The sequence below is a fragment of the Zea mays genome, chromosome 4 (assembly GCF_902167145.1).
Source record: "Zea mays cultivar B73 chromosome 4, Zm-B73-REFERENCE-NAM-5.0, whole genome shotgun sequence".
NCBI lineage: Eukaryota > Viridiplantae > Streptophyta > Magnoliopsida > Poales > Poaceae > Zea > Zea mays.
Genome location: NC_050099.1, coordinates 187,621,512 through 187,640,921, shown reverse-complemented (window position 1 = coordinate 187,640,921; position 19,410 = coordinate 187,621,512). Strand labels below are relative to the sequence as shown.

Here is a 19,410-nt window from a genome sequence, read left to right as displayed (position 1 = left end):
TGCAGCATGAGCCTGTTCGTAAGGAAAGGCGCTAAGATAAGCATCGCCGACGCGAATGATACGCAATTACGCATGATGAGCTTTCCGACCCGGAAGGCTCCGACCATCTGCTGCCTGCATCATTGGCACTGAGCTTATGATTGTCTATTTGGCATCTCAACACCGAGTACTAAAGAAACGCAGCGCTATCTTTAAAAGCTATAGGGCGATCCCCATCTGCGAGAGAGAGAGAGAGTATCGAGAGAAAGAGAGAGAGAGTATGAAGTAAATGACATGTCTGGTTGTAAATCTAATAGTATAAGCTAGTACTCTAATTTGTCATGATTCGGTGCGCAAACTGTATGGAGGGGAGAGAAAAAAAAAAGAAAGGAAAAGCAAACTCACTAACAAACTCCTGACCAAGGGCCTGAAAATTTACACGGATCCAGAGGCTACATACTGCATCTGAAGTAGTCCTCTCGTCCCAGGGTGTCAAACTCACAGCGTGCAAATGTAGGAGTAAGCCAATAGCAACCCCCTGCGATGAACTAATCGAGGCCAGGTGAATCACCGAGAAGATACAGGTCCAGCGGTCAGTGATTACGGCCCTACCCCTACGGTTGCGTGGTATGAGTGTACTGAGCTGAGCTGACATCAGGTCGTGGCCTCTTCGATGCTCTGCAGCGACGGCCGCCACTGCCGTTGCCCTGCACTGGAGCTCCGGCTGCTGTTGTCCTGACGCGCCAACTGCAGTCAGATGGAGGGAGAACAGAAGAGTGATGAGAAGAAGGAACCTTTGCATGTTCCATGGTTAGTAAAATCCGTAGGAAAAGGAAAAGATTCCTCGCCCGGCCCTGACATCAGTTGAAACTCACCTACTAATCTATCCCCTAATCTAATGGTGTACTTCCTTCTCGGTGCTACTATAGGCTATAGCACCATCAGCCATCAGTTAGTTAGTTAGTTACACGTTTTTTTTCTTGAAAAAAAAATACTTCGATCTTCTTGTTTGCATTTCACCTGGAATATTGAATTTGTGATATTTTGTTTACTAAGTCTAGTTTGGAAACTCTGCTTTTAAAGGATTTTTATTTTTCCAAGAAAAATAAACTAATTTTTATTTGAGAAAATGGAAATCTCTAGAATAATGTGATTCTCAAACTACCCCTTAAGAGCTTGTTCGCTACATGAATTGGATGTAATTGGAAAATTTTAGTTGTTTACTTGTTGATTCTCCATTGTGTCAGATTTTTTTCTTCAGTGACAAGAACAGGTGATGAGGATAGTCACGAGAAGCTGAACAACTGATACGCCCTTGAAGAAGCGATCAAAAAGCAGTTGAGTCACCTGATCAAGGCTGGCGTCCAGGGCTGCCTCGTCGTCGTCGTCCTCCCCCTCGGCCGCGCCCCTCGCGACACCCTGCCTCGACTCAAGCAGCTGCTGCGCTTTCCTCTGCTTCTCCTCCTTCCTCGCCCGCACCGCCCTCGCCACCTCTGCATCAGGGCAGCGCAAGTTAGGTTGCTCGTGGTCGTGGCAGCAGGGCATGGGAGCGCATACTGGGTGAGGATTATTTCTACGCTGCTACTGCGCAGTGCGCACATACCCTGGGTGGTGATGAGGCGGTAGACGTGGCCGAGGAGCAGCGCCTCCTTGGGCTTGAGCAGCTTGACGCGCGTGAGGCGCACGGTGCGCCGCTCGCCGCCGGGGGCGTCCTGCCGCTCCTCGGCGACGCGGAGCGTGACGAGCGCGACGTAGTGGCCTGGGTTGGCGCGCATGACCTCGGCGGCGCTGGTTGACCAGTAGAGCCGCTCCACCCGCCCGCCCGGGTGCTGGAGCAGCACCGTCGCCGCCTCCGCCGCCTGGCAGTTCCCCATGCTGCGCCGACACTGCCTGCTCTGCTCTGCTGGGTCCCGGCCGGGGAGCGGCGACGACTGCGAGATAGGAATTGCGTGATAGAAAGTGGGGAGAGGACGAGCAACTCAAATGCAGAGTTGGTAGACCCGTAGTGGTATATGTATATATATATAAGGCTGTCTCCAGCAGCGTTCTCTAAATTCCATGCTCTAAAAAAATATTCTCTATACTTTACAGCACACTCTAAAAGATTTTGTCCTCTATATCTTCTCAGTCTCCAGCAACGTACTCTAAATTTGGTTCTCTAAAGCTACAGTGTTAACAAACTTTCTTTTTTCCCATTGATTTAGCTTTTTTGTTTTGTTTGCATTACACGCTATAACATTAAAAAATGATGCCCAACATAGTATATTTAATTAATTTTTAATTACTATTTTCCAAAATAAAATTTGAGTAACATAATAATATTTTTTTCAAATAGTAAATATTAATTACCACTCAAAGTCGTTTCTATATCTAGAGGGTTACTTAAACTACTTCATTTATCCATTGTTACTATATTCAATAATACATATTTGCGAACGAATAAATAGTATGCAAAAAAATATCTAAGACATATTAGTTAAAATTTAAGTTCTTAAAGACGATCTGAAGTTGTAGAACTAGCTTTTAAATATATTATTCTTTTTTCTATGCTATTTTCACGACAAAACAAACTTGTAGATATTTAGAGAAAACAAAATCTGAACGAGAGCGAGCGCGAGAAGCCAGACTGCGAGCGCGTGAGGCCAGTTTGACGCGGATAGCGTATGCTCCAGATTTGGCGGTTGCTAGAGGCATACTCTATTTTACAGGACCTGTTAGCGGTTGTTGCTGGAGGGCTACCGGACGGTAGAAAACGCTATATATACCGTAGCGGACCACTTACAGTCTGTTGCTGGAGGCAGCCTAAGGCTGAGTCCAGTGCACAGCCTCCCTCTCGCCCCTGCCACGTCAGCTCTCGCCTCCACTCTCGCCTCTGCTGCTCCAGTGCACAGGCTGCAGCAGGCTACAGCCTCAGGCTATAGCCACATCAGCTTTTCTATTTCAGAATTAAGTAATTCACGCGGATTTATTTCAACGCTCAGAAAACACACAACATAATATTTTTATTGAATTAAAAATTACAAATTGCGTAATAATTAAAATAAAATTACATGACGATTTAAAAATACATAATAATTAATAGAAAATTACATAAATCTAATGATTATTATGTCCCCATACATGTTCAACCAAATCATTTAGTAGTTGTGTATACGTCGATGTGTCCGTCATCTCGTTGTCCATTTGAATCCTAGCTGCTAGGCTCGGGGTTGCATTGTAGTAGATCGACGGGCCGACTGTAGAATCAACTGTGTCATATGTCTCGTCTAAATCGGCATCACGCTCGTCATCGATGATTATATTGTGCAAAATGACACATGCACGCGTGATCAAACCAAGAGTACGTTGAGAGTAAGAACGTCCAGGAACTGCTATAATGTTGAACCGAGATTTCAACACTCCAAAAGCGCACTCAACATCTTTGCGCCATGCTGCTTGAGCATTTGTGAATAACTGATGTTTCTCACTTTGTGGAAGCGGAATACCCTTGATGAACACCGGCCAGGAAGGGTAGATGTCGTCGGCAAGATAGTATCCCATATTGTGTTCATGTCCATTAACCATGAAGTTCACTATGGGTGCTTGACCTTGAAGGACATCCTTGAATAATGGCGACTGATTCAGTACGTTAATGTCATTGTTGGACCCGGCCACCCCAAAAAAAGCATGCCAGATCCACCGATCATACGATGCAACAGCTTCTAAGATGATGGTGGGATGTTTGATATCCCCCCTTGTGAATTGACCGGCATGGGCGACCGGACAATTCCTCCACTGCCAATGCATACAATCGATACTTCCTAGCATGCCTGGAAAGCCACGCTCTTCTACTTTTGCTAGTAGACGCTGAATATCCGCGACATTTGGTCGACGACAGAACTCCTCCTCATAACAATGAATGATACACTCACAAAACTTCTCTAGACACTCTAATGCAGTTGATCTAGCTAGCTTTAAGTACTCATCTATCGAATCTGCAGCGGATCCATAGGCTAACAAGCGCAGAGCTGCGGTGCACTTTTGTAGGGGAGAGAGCCCGAGTCGACCCAGAGCATCTTCTCTTTGGGTGAAATACGGAGAGTATTCACCTAATCTAAGCATAATACTCAAAAAAGTTGTCGCCTCATGCGATACCTGCGCCGAAAGTAATTTGGAGGATACACACAGTCATCGGCGAAGTAGTCTTGATGAAGCCGATCATGGGCAGACTCACGATCACGATTGATGTAGCGTCGACGACGCTTGGGCCTGCTCGACGACTCTTCATTGAGGTTGAGCATAGCCTCCTCCATGGCTGCTTGCAATGCATTGCACATTCCCCCTTCGGCTCCTTCACTTGAGTTTGTGCTCGAGGAAGACATGACATGAAGATGAGTAGAAAAGGCGAGTTTGGAAGAGAGAAATGAGATGAAATGGTGTGTGAAATGAGCTCCACCCGGGTAGGGATATATATAGAGGGATTGGGGATGAAATTTGTAATTTTTTGCAATTTTTTTCGAATTTTTTGGACTCCAAACGGTCAAAAACGGCTAGTTGCAACGGCTAGCACACGTGGACCAATCAGATCGCGACACGTGGACCAGTCAGATCGCGCCACGTCGCTCTCGCCCCGCCAGTGCCTCGCCTCCCTCTCGCCTCCCTCTCGCCCGGGTGGGCGCTCCAGCGCGGGCGAGAGCAAGGCGATATCGCCCGCTCTCGCCGGGCGCCAGCGCCATCGCCCGGCGCCGGCCTCTCGCCCGCCTATCGCCCGCGCGCGGGCGGCAGCGGCCTCTTCTCGCCCGCGCTGCCGCCTGCACTGGCACCAGCCTAAACGCGACTAGCCAACCCACACCCACTGCTCTTCCTCCTTTTCTACCCCTGCGGCCTGCCACGTACGCGCCGTGTTCGGATGCCTGCGGTCAGCTCGGGTAGTATGCGCGGCAATGTTTGCCGAGAGAGCGAACCCGGTGGTGACTGCTCGGCTCGGCGTCGTGCCGTGCGTGCCCTGGCGGGGCGCACGCACGGGCGAGTGGCGCGGTGAAACCGATGCGATGGCTACCTCAAATCCTCATCACCGGCCAAAAAAAAAATATATATCCAACGGTCAGACGCGGTTTTTGGCCGCCGAGGGAGGGAAGCTAGCCTGGATCGTTTTTCCCAGGAGTCGCACGTGAACGGACGTTAGGACGTACGTGTTCGGGGGCGGTTGTTTGTACTTTGCAGTGCGGCAACAGCGAGAGGGAAAATGGAAGCCCCCATGCAATCTCCATCAATTGGTCGTTCTCGCGGGCGTCGTGCGGACCAGGGCGATCGTTCCATCGGATCGACCATTGGGTCTTCGCTCCCCCTCTCTCTCTCTGTGTCTCTGTCTCTGTTGCGTACGTCCTGTCCACCACCGGCCACGTACCGTGAACGTACGCCGAAAACAGTGGCCTGGAGCAGCGGTAGAGTCCATCCATGGCAAACGACAAGCAGCCACCACCACCGCCGGCTACGTACCGACGACGCGCGCGTCGAAGTCTGGCTGCAGGCGACGCACGCTCCGCCGAAGCTCTGGTCGATGTGGGTTTTCCACCTGCACGGCTTGGCCAGTAGGGGATTCCCAAGTCGCAAGTGAATTCATCAGCAGACAGCAAAAGCTTTTGTCTATACTCATTATATTTTCTTGCGAAAGAACACCGATCGTTTGGTGGCGCTTCACCAGTTTTCCACGGTCTACGTGTCGTGTTCAGTAGGCGGAGAATATTTACTAGTAACACGCTGTAGTTTGGATTGGATCCACACATCCACCCACTAGCTAGTTCAGGTCAACCTCCCTAACATTCATCAGGCAGTTGTGTGCAGCTTCTAGGTTTATTTTCATACAGCACCAAACTATGAAAGGTCACCGATTGGTGCCTGCCTTATTGATACACAACTATATTACGATGACCTGGTCATAAATTTCATCTCTACACTATGGAATCGCTTCCTGATAATGGAATGGGTTTAGGTTTTTTTTTTGAGACGGCCATTCTGCTGCTTACCTGCCAACCAGCAGCCTCCTGAAAAAGGAGGCTGCAGTATCAAGATCGTGTCAAACGTCCACCCTGAGTAAAATAAAACTATAAATTGAAGTGTTTAGGTTAGGCAGTTATACCTAGCTAGGGGCTTAGGTGTTTATTTATTATAATTTACATATAGTTGGCCAAAGATGGATTATGACTCGGCAGAGTCACCTCTCTCCTTATTGCCAGGGCAGTGTGGGTGGCTCATGCCTGCTTGTCCGGTGATCGTCGGAGCCCAGCTACCACTGATGAGTGATGATGCATGCATGGCCGAGGCCGACGGATGCAACGCATGAGGTTCCTCTTGGTCAACAATGGCAGCGCGGCTATCAGCGGCAGTGCGCTGCAAGTTCGTTAGCGACAGCAACTCCGTGTATCAGAAGCTCGCGTGGTATCAGGATCATCAGCGGTCACCGTAATCCCAAAGGGATATGGCAATGCTCACGCATTGATGAGACCACGTGCACCGGCGCGCCGCTGCCTTGCTCGAGTTGGCGTCTCCTCCATGCGACCGCGCCATTTTCTACTAGCTCTCTACAGCCCGGGAGAGAAGTGACGAGAAGCTGCCGAAGAAGAGGACGGCGCGTGTAGATTCATGCAGCGTCAGTGACGCCGATGTGTGAGGCCAGGTGAGGTCAGTATCATCATAGTGACGCCGAAGGCGATTTCTGACTCTGATGCACCGATAGAGGAACACTTCCTGCTCTGTTGCTACGAGAGCACGTACAACCCTGATATTGTTGCACAGTATTATGTATAAGACATAACTAAAACACAATGCAATATAGTGGATGTATTTAAAACATGTGTCTTAGTATATTCATTGTACTAATCAGAGCATTTAATAAATCAAGTTGACAAATTAACTAGTCATTTATCTCGAGCATAGAACCAAGATACATTATCTTCGTCAATGTCTTGAATTTTTTTACATCTACCCTCCTAGACACACCCACCCGAAGACCCACAAGGCCACAACACATCCAGGTTCAGCACTGTGCAAGTGGGTGGTGATTGCGTTGTTATTATTGGCCAATCTCAGAAACCAGGCCCACTCGAATCATTTCCCGCCAACAATTATTCGAACCTCAGCTGACACGTACTCACCATCTGACCTGCTCAACTGTACAGTATTTGGCAAGGCTGGTTCCCTGGCAACTGAAGCAAAATAATAATGTAGCTGAGAACGCGCTCATCCTTAAAGGCTTCCATTCCATTCGTGGACCATATGCTAATCGTAATGCAATTTACGTACGCAGACGCATGAATACTTTGTGTGCAGATTGCAACATGGGTGTCCGTTGCTGATGCGTGTGGCACACGCCCACACCCGTGTTCGCACAGTAACGTCTGGCAGCATCCGCCGAGCTAGCCCTTGTTTGTCAGATCTCAGGGCTCAGGCCATGAGATGAGACTGAGAGCATCACCATCACCCAAGCTGTCGATCAGTGGACGGAAGCGAATGATCATACCGCGGTGGTCCGACCCGGCGGTCGAAAAAATTGCTATTTTGGCCATGCATATGGGCCAGTCAGGGCCCCTTGTTTAGCCTGTTCTGCCCGTTGCTCCCTCTTTGGTTCCTTCCACCTACGAGTCGAAAATGACGAGGGTAAAGTTTGAATGAAAAAATTAAGTTGTTGAAGTCGTTGAAGCTTTGCGTTCCGTTTTTACAAAGATCACCTAGTTGTGTCCAGCATATAATTAAACTGCCATTATGGTTAATTAGTTATGAAACATTTTCTTTTTGGAAGAGAAAATCTCGCCTGAACTTGGCCCACCATATACCACGATGCGCTGACAACGAACTCATAAACAAGAGAGACGACGACGACCTTGTGATTTCTGCGAATCACCAAATCGGAAGAAGTATATCCACAAAGATTTGGCACCACCAGCTATGCCAACCGCCCAACATGCCGTTTATACAGGAATCAGCACCGAGGTCCACGTGATTTCACATGGGAAATGACATTCATTCTTTTGAATAAAAACAATCCATCTCAGCAGTCCCAGGGATAACACAACAGACAAAAGGCATATGATCATCTTGGCAGAAGATCACAAATGCTATACCTGCAACAGTTCACTTCTTGGCAGCAACTGGCTTAAGGGAGATATTAGAGTGTATTGGGTTAAGCTGTGGTTTCTCAAAAATCTACTGTAAGTTGTAGGGTGTTAAAAGGCTGTTTAATTTGGATTGTGGGCTATCAAAAGAACTATAAGCTATTTGGTAACAAATATAAAATCCACCTTCTATCTCTATCTCCCTTGAAACAACTATAAAACAGTCCTCTATTTTACTATTTAAAAAGGAAAAAGGAAAAAAAAACAAAACAAAAGCAGAGTCCAAGGTATTTTTAAAACTGTACTACCTCAGAGCAGCTATTTCTGATAAAAAACAGTTTCTATTTCTACCTCTTTGATTAACTTTTAGAACTAGTTTGGGAACCCAATTTTCGAAAGAGATTTCTATTTTTCCAAATAAAATTAGTTTATTTTCTGTTGGAAAAATAGAAAGCTCTTCAAAAAATGAAGTTCCAAACTAGCCACATGTAAAAGCAGTAGCCAAAAAACTCAACCAAACGGAGCCTTCTTGTTTAGATAAGCAAAATCCCATGCTAGCGCCGGCCTTCAACGACCGGATGAACGCTGAGAATCTAGTCTTATATATTTAAAAGTTATTTGGTAGATGCAATCATGCATCTGCACATGTGAACAGTAGCAGCGTCATGGGTGCAATAACAAACCGTAGGATTTTTTTAGGAATTTAAACAAAGTCTCTAGTCTCCAAGGAATTTAAGTTGTTTTCGTCTAAAATACAGATTTCTCTAAAATGTTTTTTCTTTTCAATTTTTCCCATTATGAGTCAGAGTCCGGTCTACTAGCTAAACGGCCTCATCAAATGATTCTGATTTATCTCCTAAACATTTATTTGGATCCAAAATATTTTTATAAAAATCTGAATAACTACCAAACAGTACAGATCTAGCTAGTTGATGTGATTATTACGACAGATTTTTGCTGAAACATTTTATAGAAAACCGCATCGATGAGAATAAGAAAACTGGATGCAGTATTAGAAATACAACACGAGGCTAATGTAAAAAATAGTCAAGCCTTTTAATCAAGAGAATTGGCCAGGTACACGTGAATGTAATCTTTTCCTTTCAAAGTCAATCTGCAAGAGACAAACACAACCAAAAACAGAAGGGTGACCAAAAGTTGTTAGTCACTTTACTGGTCCAGCTATGTAGAGGTATGAACATTGACGTCAAGCGCCAAGTATTTACCACTTTCTTAACGCGTTCATTTGCTGCAGCTGTTCCTCCATTAACATTTTCAGGCAGGTACGGACTGCGTACACGAACCTCCTTCATTACGACAATGTCAGTCTTGTCCCACTGAACCGGAAGCCTGATGGAATGGAACAATATAATCTGTTATCTGAAAGCATATGCCCTTACTGTCGTAATGCCATATAGAATCTCCAACAAAGATAACATAAATGGTATAATACTTTAGCAAATTGTATGAAAGAAACCAAATTGTCATGGACAAATCAGAGCTAGGCACATAGGGAGAAATCAAATTGCTGCAATAAACTAGAGAGCCACATGGAGAGAAAATAATAGCGATGAGAAAGTAGAAGGTGCTGCAATCACCCCTTGCATGCAGACAACTTCCCAATTGCCATTGGTCTTACATAAGGAGCATCCCTTTGCCATAGTCAAATATTTATCGAGTGTATAACTTGTTGTTGATCCAGTTATCACGGTATAGAACATTAGAACTCATTTTGAAATATTTTCATGTTTGTAAAGTTTCCAGTGAACAGAGTAACTTTAAACTGCATTTGTGGAGTATGTGTTTCATAATATCAAATTGTGCATGCAGAAAAACCAAAAACATAGTTGCAGTGACAAACCGTAATGTCTGACCTGAAATTATGTGTAGAACATTATCAAAAGCACACAAGTGAAGTTAACTTACGTCTTGGACAGCGCATCAAATATACTTTGAGCTTCTGGGGTGACACCAACACCAATTCTCTCAGCTTCAATCTCTGCTTGCCTACATTCACACGTGGTATGACAAGTGAATTGGCAGAGTCGACAATAATAGCATGAAAGATAATCTTATGTTGATAGAATGGTAATAAGCTAATACATGACATCTACATACTAACAGTCTCCTGCATAAGGAGGACAAAACACAGTAATAACTAATATAAGTAAGATGGATATTTGAAGTTCAGAAGAAGTATGGGGATGTTTTGGCCAAGGTACTGGTCACACTAATGAATATAGTCAAAAACATCATCTCTAAGAAACTTAAATTACAATTAAAAGCAATGACCAGACTGTTAGAGTACCCGTTTAGGGTTTTGGGGTTAGCCCCTAGTAATTACTGTTTTACCACTATGTAATGGGACAGACCCAATAACCTAAGTCTATTAATACAACTCACAACCGTGAGTTAGGGTTAATGTTTCCAATATGGTATCTAGCTAGTCTTTTTTTCTCTCTCCTCTCTTCCTGCCACAGCCGCCAGACCCCTTTCCTAGCCACCGATCTTTCCAGGCCACCGGCCCCCACTGCCGTCGGCGCACCCCCAACCGCTGCACTCCTGTAGACGCCGACCATATCCCCCGCCGCTGGCGCCCCAGCCGCGGCCAACTTCTTCCCCGCCGTCGGCGCCCCCAGCCGCGACCCCTCTTTTCCCAGCCATCGAGCGCTTTCCCCCCCCCCCCCCCCCCCCCGCCGCCGGCGCACCCAGCCGCAACCCACCCTTCTCCGTCACCGACAGTCGCAGCCGGCCGATCCTCCCCCTGCACCATGGAGCTCCCGTCCGCCTCTGCTCTAGACGCCGCCACGGACAACCCAGTCGCCGCCACTGGCGAGGTCGCCGGCACGCGCACCACCACCGTCGTGGCCCTGCTCAGCCACTCCGCCGTTGCCGCCGCGGATTTGCTCACCTCCTATGACGCCGCCACCATTGTGGCTGCGCCCGGTCTCCTCCCCGCCATGGCCACTTGGAGCATCGAGGGCCTCTTCCTCACCTCTCGCACCAGCGAGCCTGTCGGCCATGGCCCCCCCTACATAGCAGGACTCGGGCCCCTACCCGGAGACCTCCCCGTCGTCCCTGCTCTCGAGCGGCGCATCCATCGTTCCCCATCGGGCTTCTCCAACGCCCTCACCGACCCCGCGTGGACCAACCTCGTCGCGTTGTCGTCGGGCCCCTCCACCCGCATCCTCGGCGCGGCCATAGCAACCATCCAGGCGGCCATTGCCACCTTCGAGGAGCGCCAGCGCGCCGTGTCCATGATCGTGGAGCAAGAGCGTGCCCATGGTGCCGCCTAGATGACAAATGCGCAACGCCTCCTCGTCCGCCCGCTGATCGCCCATGAGGACCCCCACGGTGCCCCCCGAGGTTCCCCACGCCTCCGGACCCGACAGCGACACCCTTAGTAACCAGGTTCCCAGATCGATGGGATCGAGGAACGGGAACGTGGTACGCTACTAAAACTAGGATTTAACACTACTGGAACGAGATTGTTCCCATGTTCCCGGAACGGAACGAACGTTCCCGGAACGAGGAACGTGGCTAAGTTCCCTGTTCCCGGTTACTAAGGCGACACCATCACCACCCTCCACGCTCAGGCCACCGGGGTCCACAACGTTCGGTCCCTCGTGTCCGTGCGGCCACCTGAAGGCTCTCATCAAGAGGACAGTGCCCTTTCCCACCTTCCACGCCGTGCGGAATGAGCGCCTCGAGGTGCTCACCATGGAGACTGAAACGCCCGCTTTGGCCCTGGCACTCTACAGCGCTCCTCCCGGCGGTCAGGCGCCTTCAAGGGGTCAGGCCCCTCGCCCTCCGTCGATCGGGGCCCCTACCCGCCCTCGTCCGGCTTCCAGCGCCGATGGAGGTCGTCGTTCCTGCAAGGGAGGCTGTCGGAGTGGCGGCTCCACCCGAGGTGGTCCCTCCGACCAGGGTGGCGGCCAGGCCTGGCCATCATTCTACAACCCCTAGACCGGGACCATCCCCATGTGGTCGGGCTAGGCCCCGAGTGCCTCCCGTCCTCCTACGTCGGCCCTCCTGACAGCGTCTCCCTACGACGTACCTCCGGCGACTCCGACTCCGCCCCAGCTCCGGCCCCTGGGAGCCCCACCTCAACGCCTTGGTCCCCGCTGGATAGAGGTTGGGATTCCATCTCCCTCGTCGCCGCTTTCAGCACCATGGCGATGACCCCACTCTCTCCGACTGGGTGGTCGACTCTGATACGTCCTACCACACCACCTCCACTGTGAGCACACTCTCGCGCTCCCATCCCCTCCATTCCTCCCACCCCTACTCGATCGCCGTTGGAAACGGTTCCACTATGTCGGTCACCTCAGTAGGTGCCTCGGTTCTCCCTGGGCCGTTCTATCTCAACGACGTTCTCGTAGCCCCTCATATCACTCACAATCTTCTTTTTGTTCGTCGTTTCACCGACGACAACTCTTGTTCCATTGAGTTTGACCCTTTTGGTTTTTCTGTGAAGGATCTGGCCACCAGGACCCCTCTCGCCCGCTGTGACAGCTTGGGGCCCCTCTACACGCTCCGGCCTTCCTCCATTGACGCGTCACCACCTCCTGTCCTGGTCTCCACCACCTCCTCCATCACTTGGCATCGTTGTCTCGGTCATCCAGGACACGACGTCATGACCAAGCTCACCAGTAGTTTAGACCTTTCATGTGGTAAGGGACATTTTGAGGGTCTTTGTCATGCTTATCAGTTAGGCCGACATACTCGTCTCCCATTTACTACTTCGTCTTCTCGGGCTAAGCAGACTTTTGATCTGGTTTATTGTGATCTCTGGACCTCCCTTGTAATCAGTCTTTCTGGATATAAATACTACTTGGTGATTTTGGATGATTTTTCAAACTTTCTTTGGGTTTTTCCTCTCCGATTGAAGTTTGACATGTTCACTATCCTCACCCACTTATTCGCCTAGGTATCCACCCAGTTCCGCCGCTCGATCCATGCCCTGCAGTGTGATAATGGCCGCGAGTTCGACAACCACGCCTCTCGCTCCTTTTTCCTCACTCATGGCGGCCAGTTGCATCTCTCGTGCCCCTACACCTCTCTCCAGAACGTCGGGGCCGAACACATCATTCGCACCACCACCAACATGATCTGCTGCCTTCTCTTCCAGGCATCTCTCCCTGCCAACTACTGGGCAGAGGCCTTGCACACCGCCACCCATCTCCTCAACCGCCTCCCCTCGAAGGCGATGGGCCACCCCTACGACATAACCCACTCTTACGACCACCTTCGCGTGTTCGGCGTGCTTGCTATCCCAACACTTTCGCCACCGTTCCCCATAAGCTATCTCCTCGCCCCACTCGTTGTCTCTTCCTCGGTTACACCCCTGGCCACAAGGGGTATCGCTGTCTTGACCTCGCCTCCCACCGCATACTCATCTCTCGTCATGTTGTTTTCGGCGAAGATGTCTTTCCCCTTGCTGGCTCCTCCCGACCCACCGATCTCGACTCTCTCCTTGAGTCCAATCTGGTTTCCCCTCCACCCAAGACGCCCCGCCTTGCACCGTTGCTCGTGCCACGCGCAGCTCTGACGCCTCCGCTAGTGCCTCTACCCGCGCCATGCATGGCCCAGTCGACCCAGCCCTCGTCTACCACTGCCGCGGGTGAGCCACTCTCGCTGACCCGACCCCGTCGACGAGCGCGGCTCGCTTCGCCGACCCAGCCCTCGTCTACACCGCCGCGAGCGGGTCACTCCTTCGGCTCCCGCCGCCTCGCACCGAGCCTCCCGTATACCACCCAGTCGCCATCCACCGCGACCCCGGGCACGTCCACCCGATGGCGACTCGCCGCGCAGCCAGCGTTCTCCGCCCTATCGACACGGCTAACACTCCTCCAAATGCCTCCTCGGTCCCCTCCTCCGTTTGCGCCACGCTCGCCGACCCCCCCACCGGCGTCGCACTATGGAGGAGTACACGACCCTGCTAGCCAACCACACTTGGGACCTGGTGTCGTGTCTACCAGGAACCAACGTGGTCATCGCAAGTGGATTTTTCACCACAAGCTGACCTCGGACGGCTCCCTCGACTACTACAAGGCCCGTTGGGTCCTTCAGGGTTTCACCTTGTGCCCCAGAGTGGACTACGACGAGATATTCAACCCTGTCGTCAAGTTCGCCACCGTTCGAGCCGTTCTATCCCTCACCCTCTCGGGGGACTAGGCGATCCATCAACTCGATGTCAAGAATGCATTCATCCACGACACTCTAACAGAGATTGTCTACTGCAGCTAGCCCACCGGCTTCGTCGACGCCGCTCGTCCGGATCTGGTCTGCCGACTGAACCGCTCCATGTACGGCCTCAAGCAAGCGCCACAAGCATGTTACAGTCGCTTCGCCTCCTACTAGGCCTCCATCGGCTTCGTTGAGTCCACGTCGGACACGTCCCTGTTCATCTACCGGCACAGCGACGACACCGTCTACCTCCTGCTCTACGTCGACGACATTGTGCTCACGACGTCCACCGCCGACCTTCTACAGCGCACGATTGGCGCCCTTCAGTGGGAGTTCGCGATGAAGGACCTGGGCCTCTTCACCACTTCCTCGGCATCACTACACGCGTGGCCCAGCCGGCCTCAGGGTCTCTTCCTCCACCAGCGTCAATACGCCATCGACATCTTGGAGCGGGCTGGCATGTCCGACTGCAAGCCCTGCTCCACGCCTGTCGACACTCAGGCGAAGCTCTCTGAGGATGATGGGCCCCCGATCGCCGACGCGACGTCCTATCGAAGCCTGACCAGTGCCCTCCAGTATCTGACCTTCTCCAGTCCCGACATCGCATACGCCGTCCAGCACGTGTGCCTGCATATGCACACCTGGTAAGAGCCCTATCTCACCGCTCTCAAGTGAATCCTGCGCTACCTCCACGGCTCCCTCGACTACGGCCTTCTACTCCGACCCTCACCGTTGTCGGAGCTCGTGGTCTACACCAACATGACTGGGCTGGCTGTACCGACACGCGTCGGTCCACTTCTGGATATGTCGTGTTCTTGGGTGCCAACCTCGTCTCCTGGGCCGCCAAGCAGAAGCCTGTAGTCTCCCGCTCTAGCATAGAGGTCGAGTACCATGTCGTGACCAACGGCGTGGCAGAGGCCTCCCGTCTGCGCCAGCTTCTCCAGGAGCTCCACAACCCCTTTCAGCGCGCCACCTCATCTACTGCGACAACGTCAGCTCAGTCTACCTCTCCGCCAATCCCGTGAAACATCAGCACACAAAGCACGTGGAGATCGACCTGCACTTCGTCCGCAAGCGTGACGCCGCCGGTGACGTTCGGGTTCTCAGCGTCCCCACCACGTTGTAGTTCGCTGACATCTTTACCAAGTGGTTATATTCACTGATTTTTGATCCAGTCTCAACATTTGTACATGATAGAGTTGAGACTACGGGGGTGTTAGAATACCTGTTTAGGGTTTTGGGGTTAGCCCCTTGTAATTACAGTTTTACCCCTGTGTAATGGGCCAGGCCCAACAACCTGAGTCTATTAATACAACTCCCAATCCTGAGTTAGGGTTAGGGTTTCCAATACAGACAAATTACAGGAGCCCTATGATTGGTATCTTCAGTTGGCTCACAAAAGACTTCGAAAAGCTAGTAGCCTCATTTTGGGTTCAAGACAAACAACATCCTTCATGATGATAGCAAAAGAAAAAAAAGTGACGGAGGAAACTCAAAACTAAAAATCACTTTAAGTACATTTTGATTAACTTCATAACTTATCTCATCTCAGTTGTCCTTTAAGAGCATGCTAATGTTTAAAGACTTATAGTCCACTGCCACTGGTATGGCATATGCATGACAGTAAAAAATTAGGACAACAGATGATAACTATAAACATCAAGGTGGACACCACTGATACCAGCATGGAAAAAGAGAAGATTTAGAGGCCTCAATTCCTCAAAAAAAAATGCCAGCTTAGTATCTTTTACTCACGCCAGTTACATTACATGAGAAACAAACTATGCAGACCCAGTTGATACAAACATGAAAAAAAAGAAAGAAAAGCCATCTTCAATGCTCTACTGAATTCCAAAATTTATATGCAATATGCTATGCTAGTCACACAGTTTACTAGGTTTTTTTTTTACATAACGATGTATCGCTCAATTTCATGCAAAGTTATGAGTGCTGCTTTAGTTATTACCATCCCCAAAGGACTTCCAGAGAAACTATCAAAAATCAAGACTGCTGAGAATCCCAGCTTCCAAAGAAAAGAGCAACATCAGCCACACCCACACATACTAGACCTTACACAAGATGGCTACTATCTAGAAACAGGCACCTTTCATGCCCTCTGCTTCTTTACACAAATCTGGAATGACCATAAAAAATGATCATGCCCACCAATCTTCAAAAAAAAACACCCATCTGGTTGCAGGGATAGACTGATAGAGCTTGTAGGCCAACAATTCGCAGCAGGTTGAACCAGAAAGTTCTTGCAAAAACAGAAGAGGTGGGCAAGTGGTTTATTGTTTCTTCATGTTGGTCACATAGTCGGCAATGTTCTGGGTGTGGAAGACCATGCCACAAATTGTTCTGACGTGTTGTGTGCAGGTGCAACCAACCACATGAAGAAACAACATTTATCTGGAGTCCAAGACTTCCAATTATTTTCCATGGACCGAAAAGAACTGACCAAATCATGATAGGAGAGCTCCAAAGCCCACGAGTATACATCTTCCACAAAATATAAACTATTTTCCTTGGTTACTAAATTCAAACCGTTACTACTATATATCTATCCCATTAAGACTAAGAGGATGTTTCCTTATTTCCAATATGTTGGCATATCTTTGGTGTTGCCATTTGTTCTAATGGTAAAAGGCCAGGGTCTGCGCTGCAGACCCACACAAACAATCTGAACTATATCACTATAGCTTATAGAGTTCCGTCTAGCTTTCTTATCTGCAGGCATGGATTTGCTCCCCCTTCAATTGCTACAAATCTGCAGTAACACTGTTATTGTTTCGACATGGTCACATCAAATAATGTCGCTTTAACCAGCTATAAAAGAGTTAGGCCTAACTGAGTCGCACAAGTTCAGCAATAATCAGTTTAGGCCACAGATCGAAAGGTAATTCTAGATTCCTTTTCCTTTTGCTCGGGCATGAGTTCACATTTGCACAAGCAAGCTAGTATTGAAACAAAATAAATGTCAATTAGTACTTGTTTCCCCAAGATGTGTGATCCACACGTTACATCACCCTAGGCACGACTCACGAGCAGCCCAAATTGGCATATATTACGTGTAAATCACAGTGATTGACGCACCTGAGTGCAGCATCCTCCCGGGCATAAATGGAGTTGAGGTCCAGCATGCAGCTGGCAGGATCGAGAGGGTCGTCACCCTTACTGACCACCGAGAACTCCCGGATGTAGTTCGCTTTGAGGACCCTCACGTTCCTCCGCTCCCCCCTCTCCGCCCTACCCACGCCCTCCTGTGATCTACCCGTCAAGGAAACAAAACAACAGCGCAGGCATACAAACAGCCAGACCGATAGGTAAATGACAAGGAGATGCGGGTGACGAGCATGAGCGATTTGCGAAGGATATGGATAACGAGGAGGTTGGAGGGGCGGTCGAAGGCGACGATCTGGCCCTCGAACTCCTCCCCCAGGGTGGTCTTCGCGGAGATCACCACGCCGATCGCGAACTCCTCGCCGCCAGCCTCCATGCCGCCGCCGTTCGGTGCTCGATGGGTGCAGGTGGAGGCGGAGAGGAGATGGAGTTGCGTGGGGGGTGGGGGGATCTGCAGCCTGCTGTTGAGCCGGTGGGCTTACCGCTTACGACCCGGGTCCGATCGTCGCCTCGCCTGGTTCACTGATGACGACGACGACAGAGGCTCATCAGTGGCGCTGTTGAGCGATTGGATGCTCTGAAGTTGGAGACAGGGACGGGTCTACAGGGGAAAATTAACTATTTGCTACTATTTAAAAGTGGGTGACACTTTTTTACCATGTCAGTGAGTGTGGTGTCAATGACATAAGTGGGTGACACTTTTTTACCATGTCAGTGAGTGTGGTGTCAATGACATAAATTAAATGAGTTCTACAATAAAGTGGCGAAAAATCGAATAGGGACAGGGCAGGGCAGCGAGTGGAAATAAGAGTGATTAATCAACCTCCTAAACTAGTTTAGGACTAAACTTTCCTAGGGTTTATATTTAGGAGACATCCTTTAATTATATTGTTTGACAGTTTAAGTAATAAAAGTAAACTGCTGTTGGGCACCAAATTAAGACCACCGGACGGTCCGGCCCTAGGGCCGGACGGTCCGCGCATGCGCAGAGCAGATTAGGGTTTCGAGTTTTGTGCTACGGTTGTTAGCTAAATTCGCGGAATTAGCTCGGAAGATTAGTTTGTAAAGGGTCCAGCCCCACTCCTCTATAAATACAGAGGTATACGACCGATTTGGAATCATCAATCGAATCAATCACTTCTATCTCGCATTTATTTTCTGTACAATTAGGAGTAGTTCTAGTCTAGTTCTAGTTTAGCCTCTCAATCCCCAAATTTTTCGCTTCTCTTCGACTCTACGTCGATTAGAAGAGTCTAGGTCGGTCTACCGAGCCTAAACATCACCTAGGATCTCTCCTCCCCGACGGGGTCCCTCCCGGGAGCGAGATCCAGGTGCCTCCTGCGACCTTCGCCGCCTCCTGCGCACGTGCGGACCGTCCGGCTCCAGGGCGCGGACCGTCCGGCCGTCAGGCAGGAAACCTTAGCCCTGCGCCAGGTCGCGGACCGTCCGCCTGTGCAGAGAGCACCGCCACGGTTCGTGTTGAGTGATTGGCGCCCAAAAAAGGTGTCAACATACTTTTGGCGACTCCGCTGGGGACAACACATATAGGCTTATCAAATCGGCCATCAATGGGCGGTTCAAGAGATAGCTCTGAAGTCTCCCCCAGCAACATTATATTGCCGACTTGGGAAACCTTGTCGGCTAACGAATAGCTCCAGTTCGAGGAGCACAAGGAGCAGATGATTCAAGAGGCAAAGGCGAAGTTCCTGGCCAACTTCAAGGTGGACAGGAACAACAAAGTCGTTCGGCAACGGGCGATGGATCTGGCTTCGCTCCGACCCACACTAAACATCCCCAATGTAAGTAACACAAACAAGCTACAATCTCTTAAGAATTATGTAGATGAACAGCGAGAACAAATACAAAATATCATAGGGGATATGCAAAACGACTATAGGAGGCTAGTACGTGCATTTGATAAATCTACTATCGCAAATTTTCCTTCACACGAGTTTGAATTGGGGGAAAACATGCGTAATTCATCGGTTACAAGTTGTCACGACCAGTTACAACCCATTTATCGGATGCCGAT

At 49.6% G+C, this 19,410-nt stretch overlaps 2 protein-coding genes across 4 annotated transcripts; both read right to left on the bottom strand.

The window, feature by feature from the left end:
• Positions 1-260: 260 nt before the first annotated feature.
• Positions 261-1,995, bottom strand: LOC100272587 (uncharacterized). Of its 2 annotated transcripts, XM_008678523.4 has the most exons (3): positions 1,583-1,995; positions 1,327-1,472; positions 261-726 (listed from the first exon to the last, which is right to left on the bottom strand). In XM_008678523.4, exons 1-3 carry the CDS (start codon positions 1,851-1,853, stop codon positions 634-636), a joined length of 510 nt encoding a protein of 169 aa, XP_008676745.1. In that variant the 5' UTR covers positions 1,854-1,995; the 3' UTR covers positions 261-633.
• Positions 1,996-8,992: 6,997 nt separating this feature from the next.
• On the bottom strand, positions 8,993-18,000 carry LOC100216691 (uncharacterized). Of its 2 annotated transcripts, NM_001143097.1 has the most exons (5): positions 17,634-17,936; positions 17,352-17,520; positions 9,996-10,076; positions 9,296-9,419; positions 8,993-9,183 (listed from the first exon to the last, which is right to left on the bottom strand). In NM_001143097.1, exons 1-5 carry the CDS (start codon positions 17,752-17,754, stop codon positions 9,130-9,132), a joined length of 549 nt encoding a protein of 182 aa, NP_001136569.1. In that variant the 5' UTR covers positions 17,755-17,936; the 3' UTR covers positions 8,993-9,129. The 2 variants fall into 2 exon arrangements, with proteins under 2 accessions (NP_001136569.1, XP_008676661.1); XM_008678439.1 differs by having other exon boundaries at positions 9,154-9,419; positions 17,634-18,000.
• Between the last annotated feature and the right edge of the window lie 1,410 nt (positions 18,001-19,410).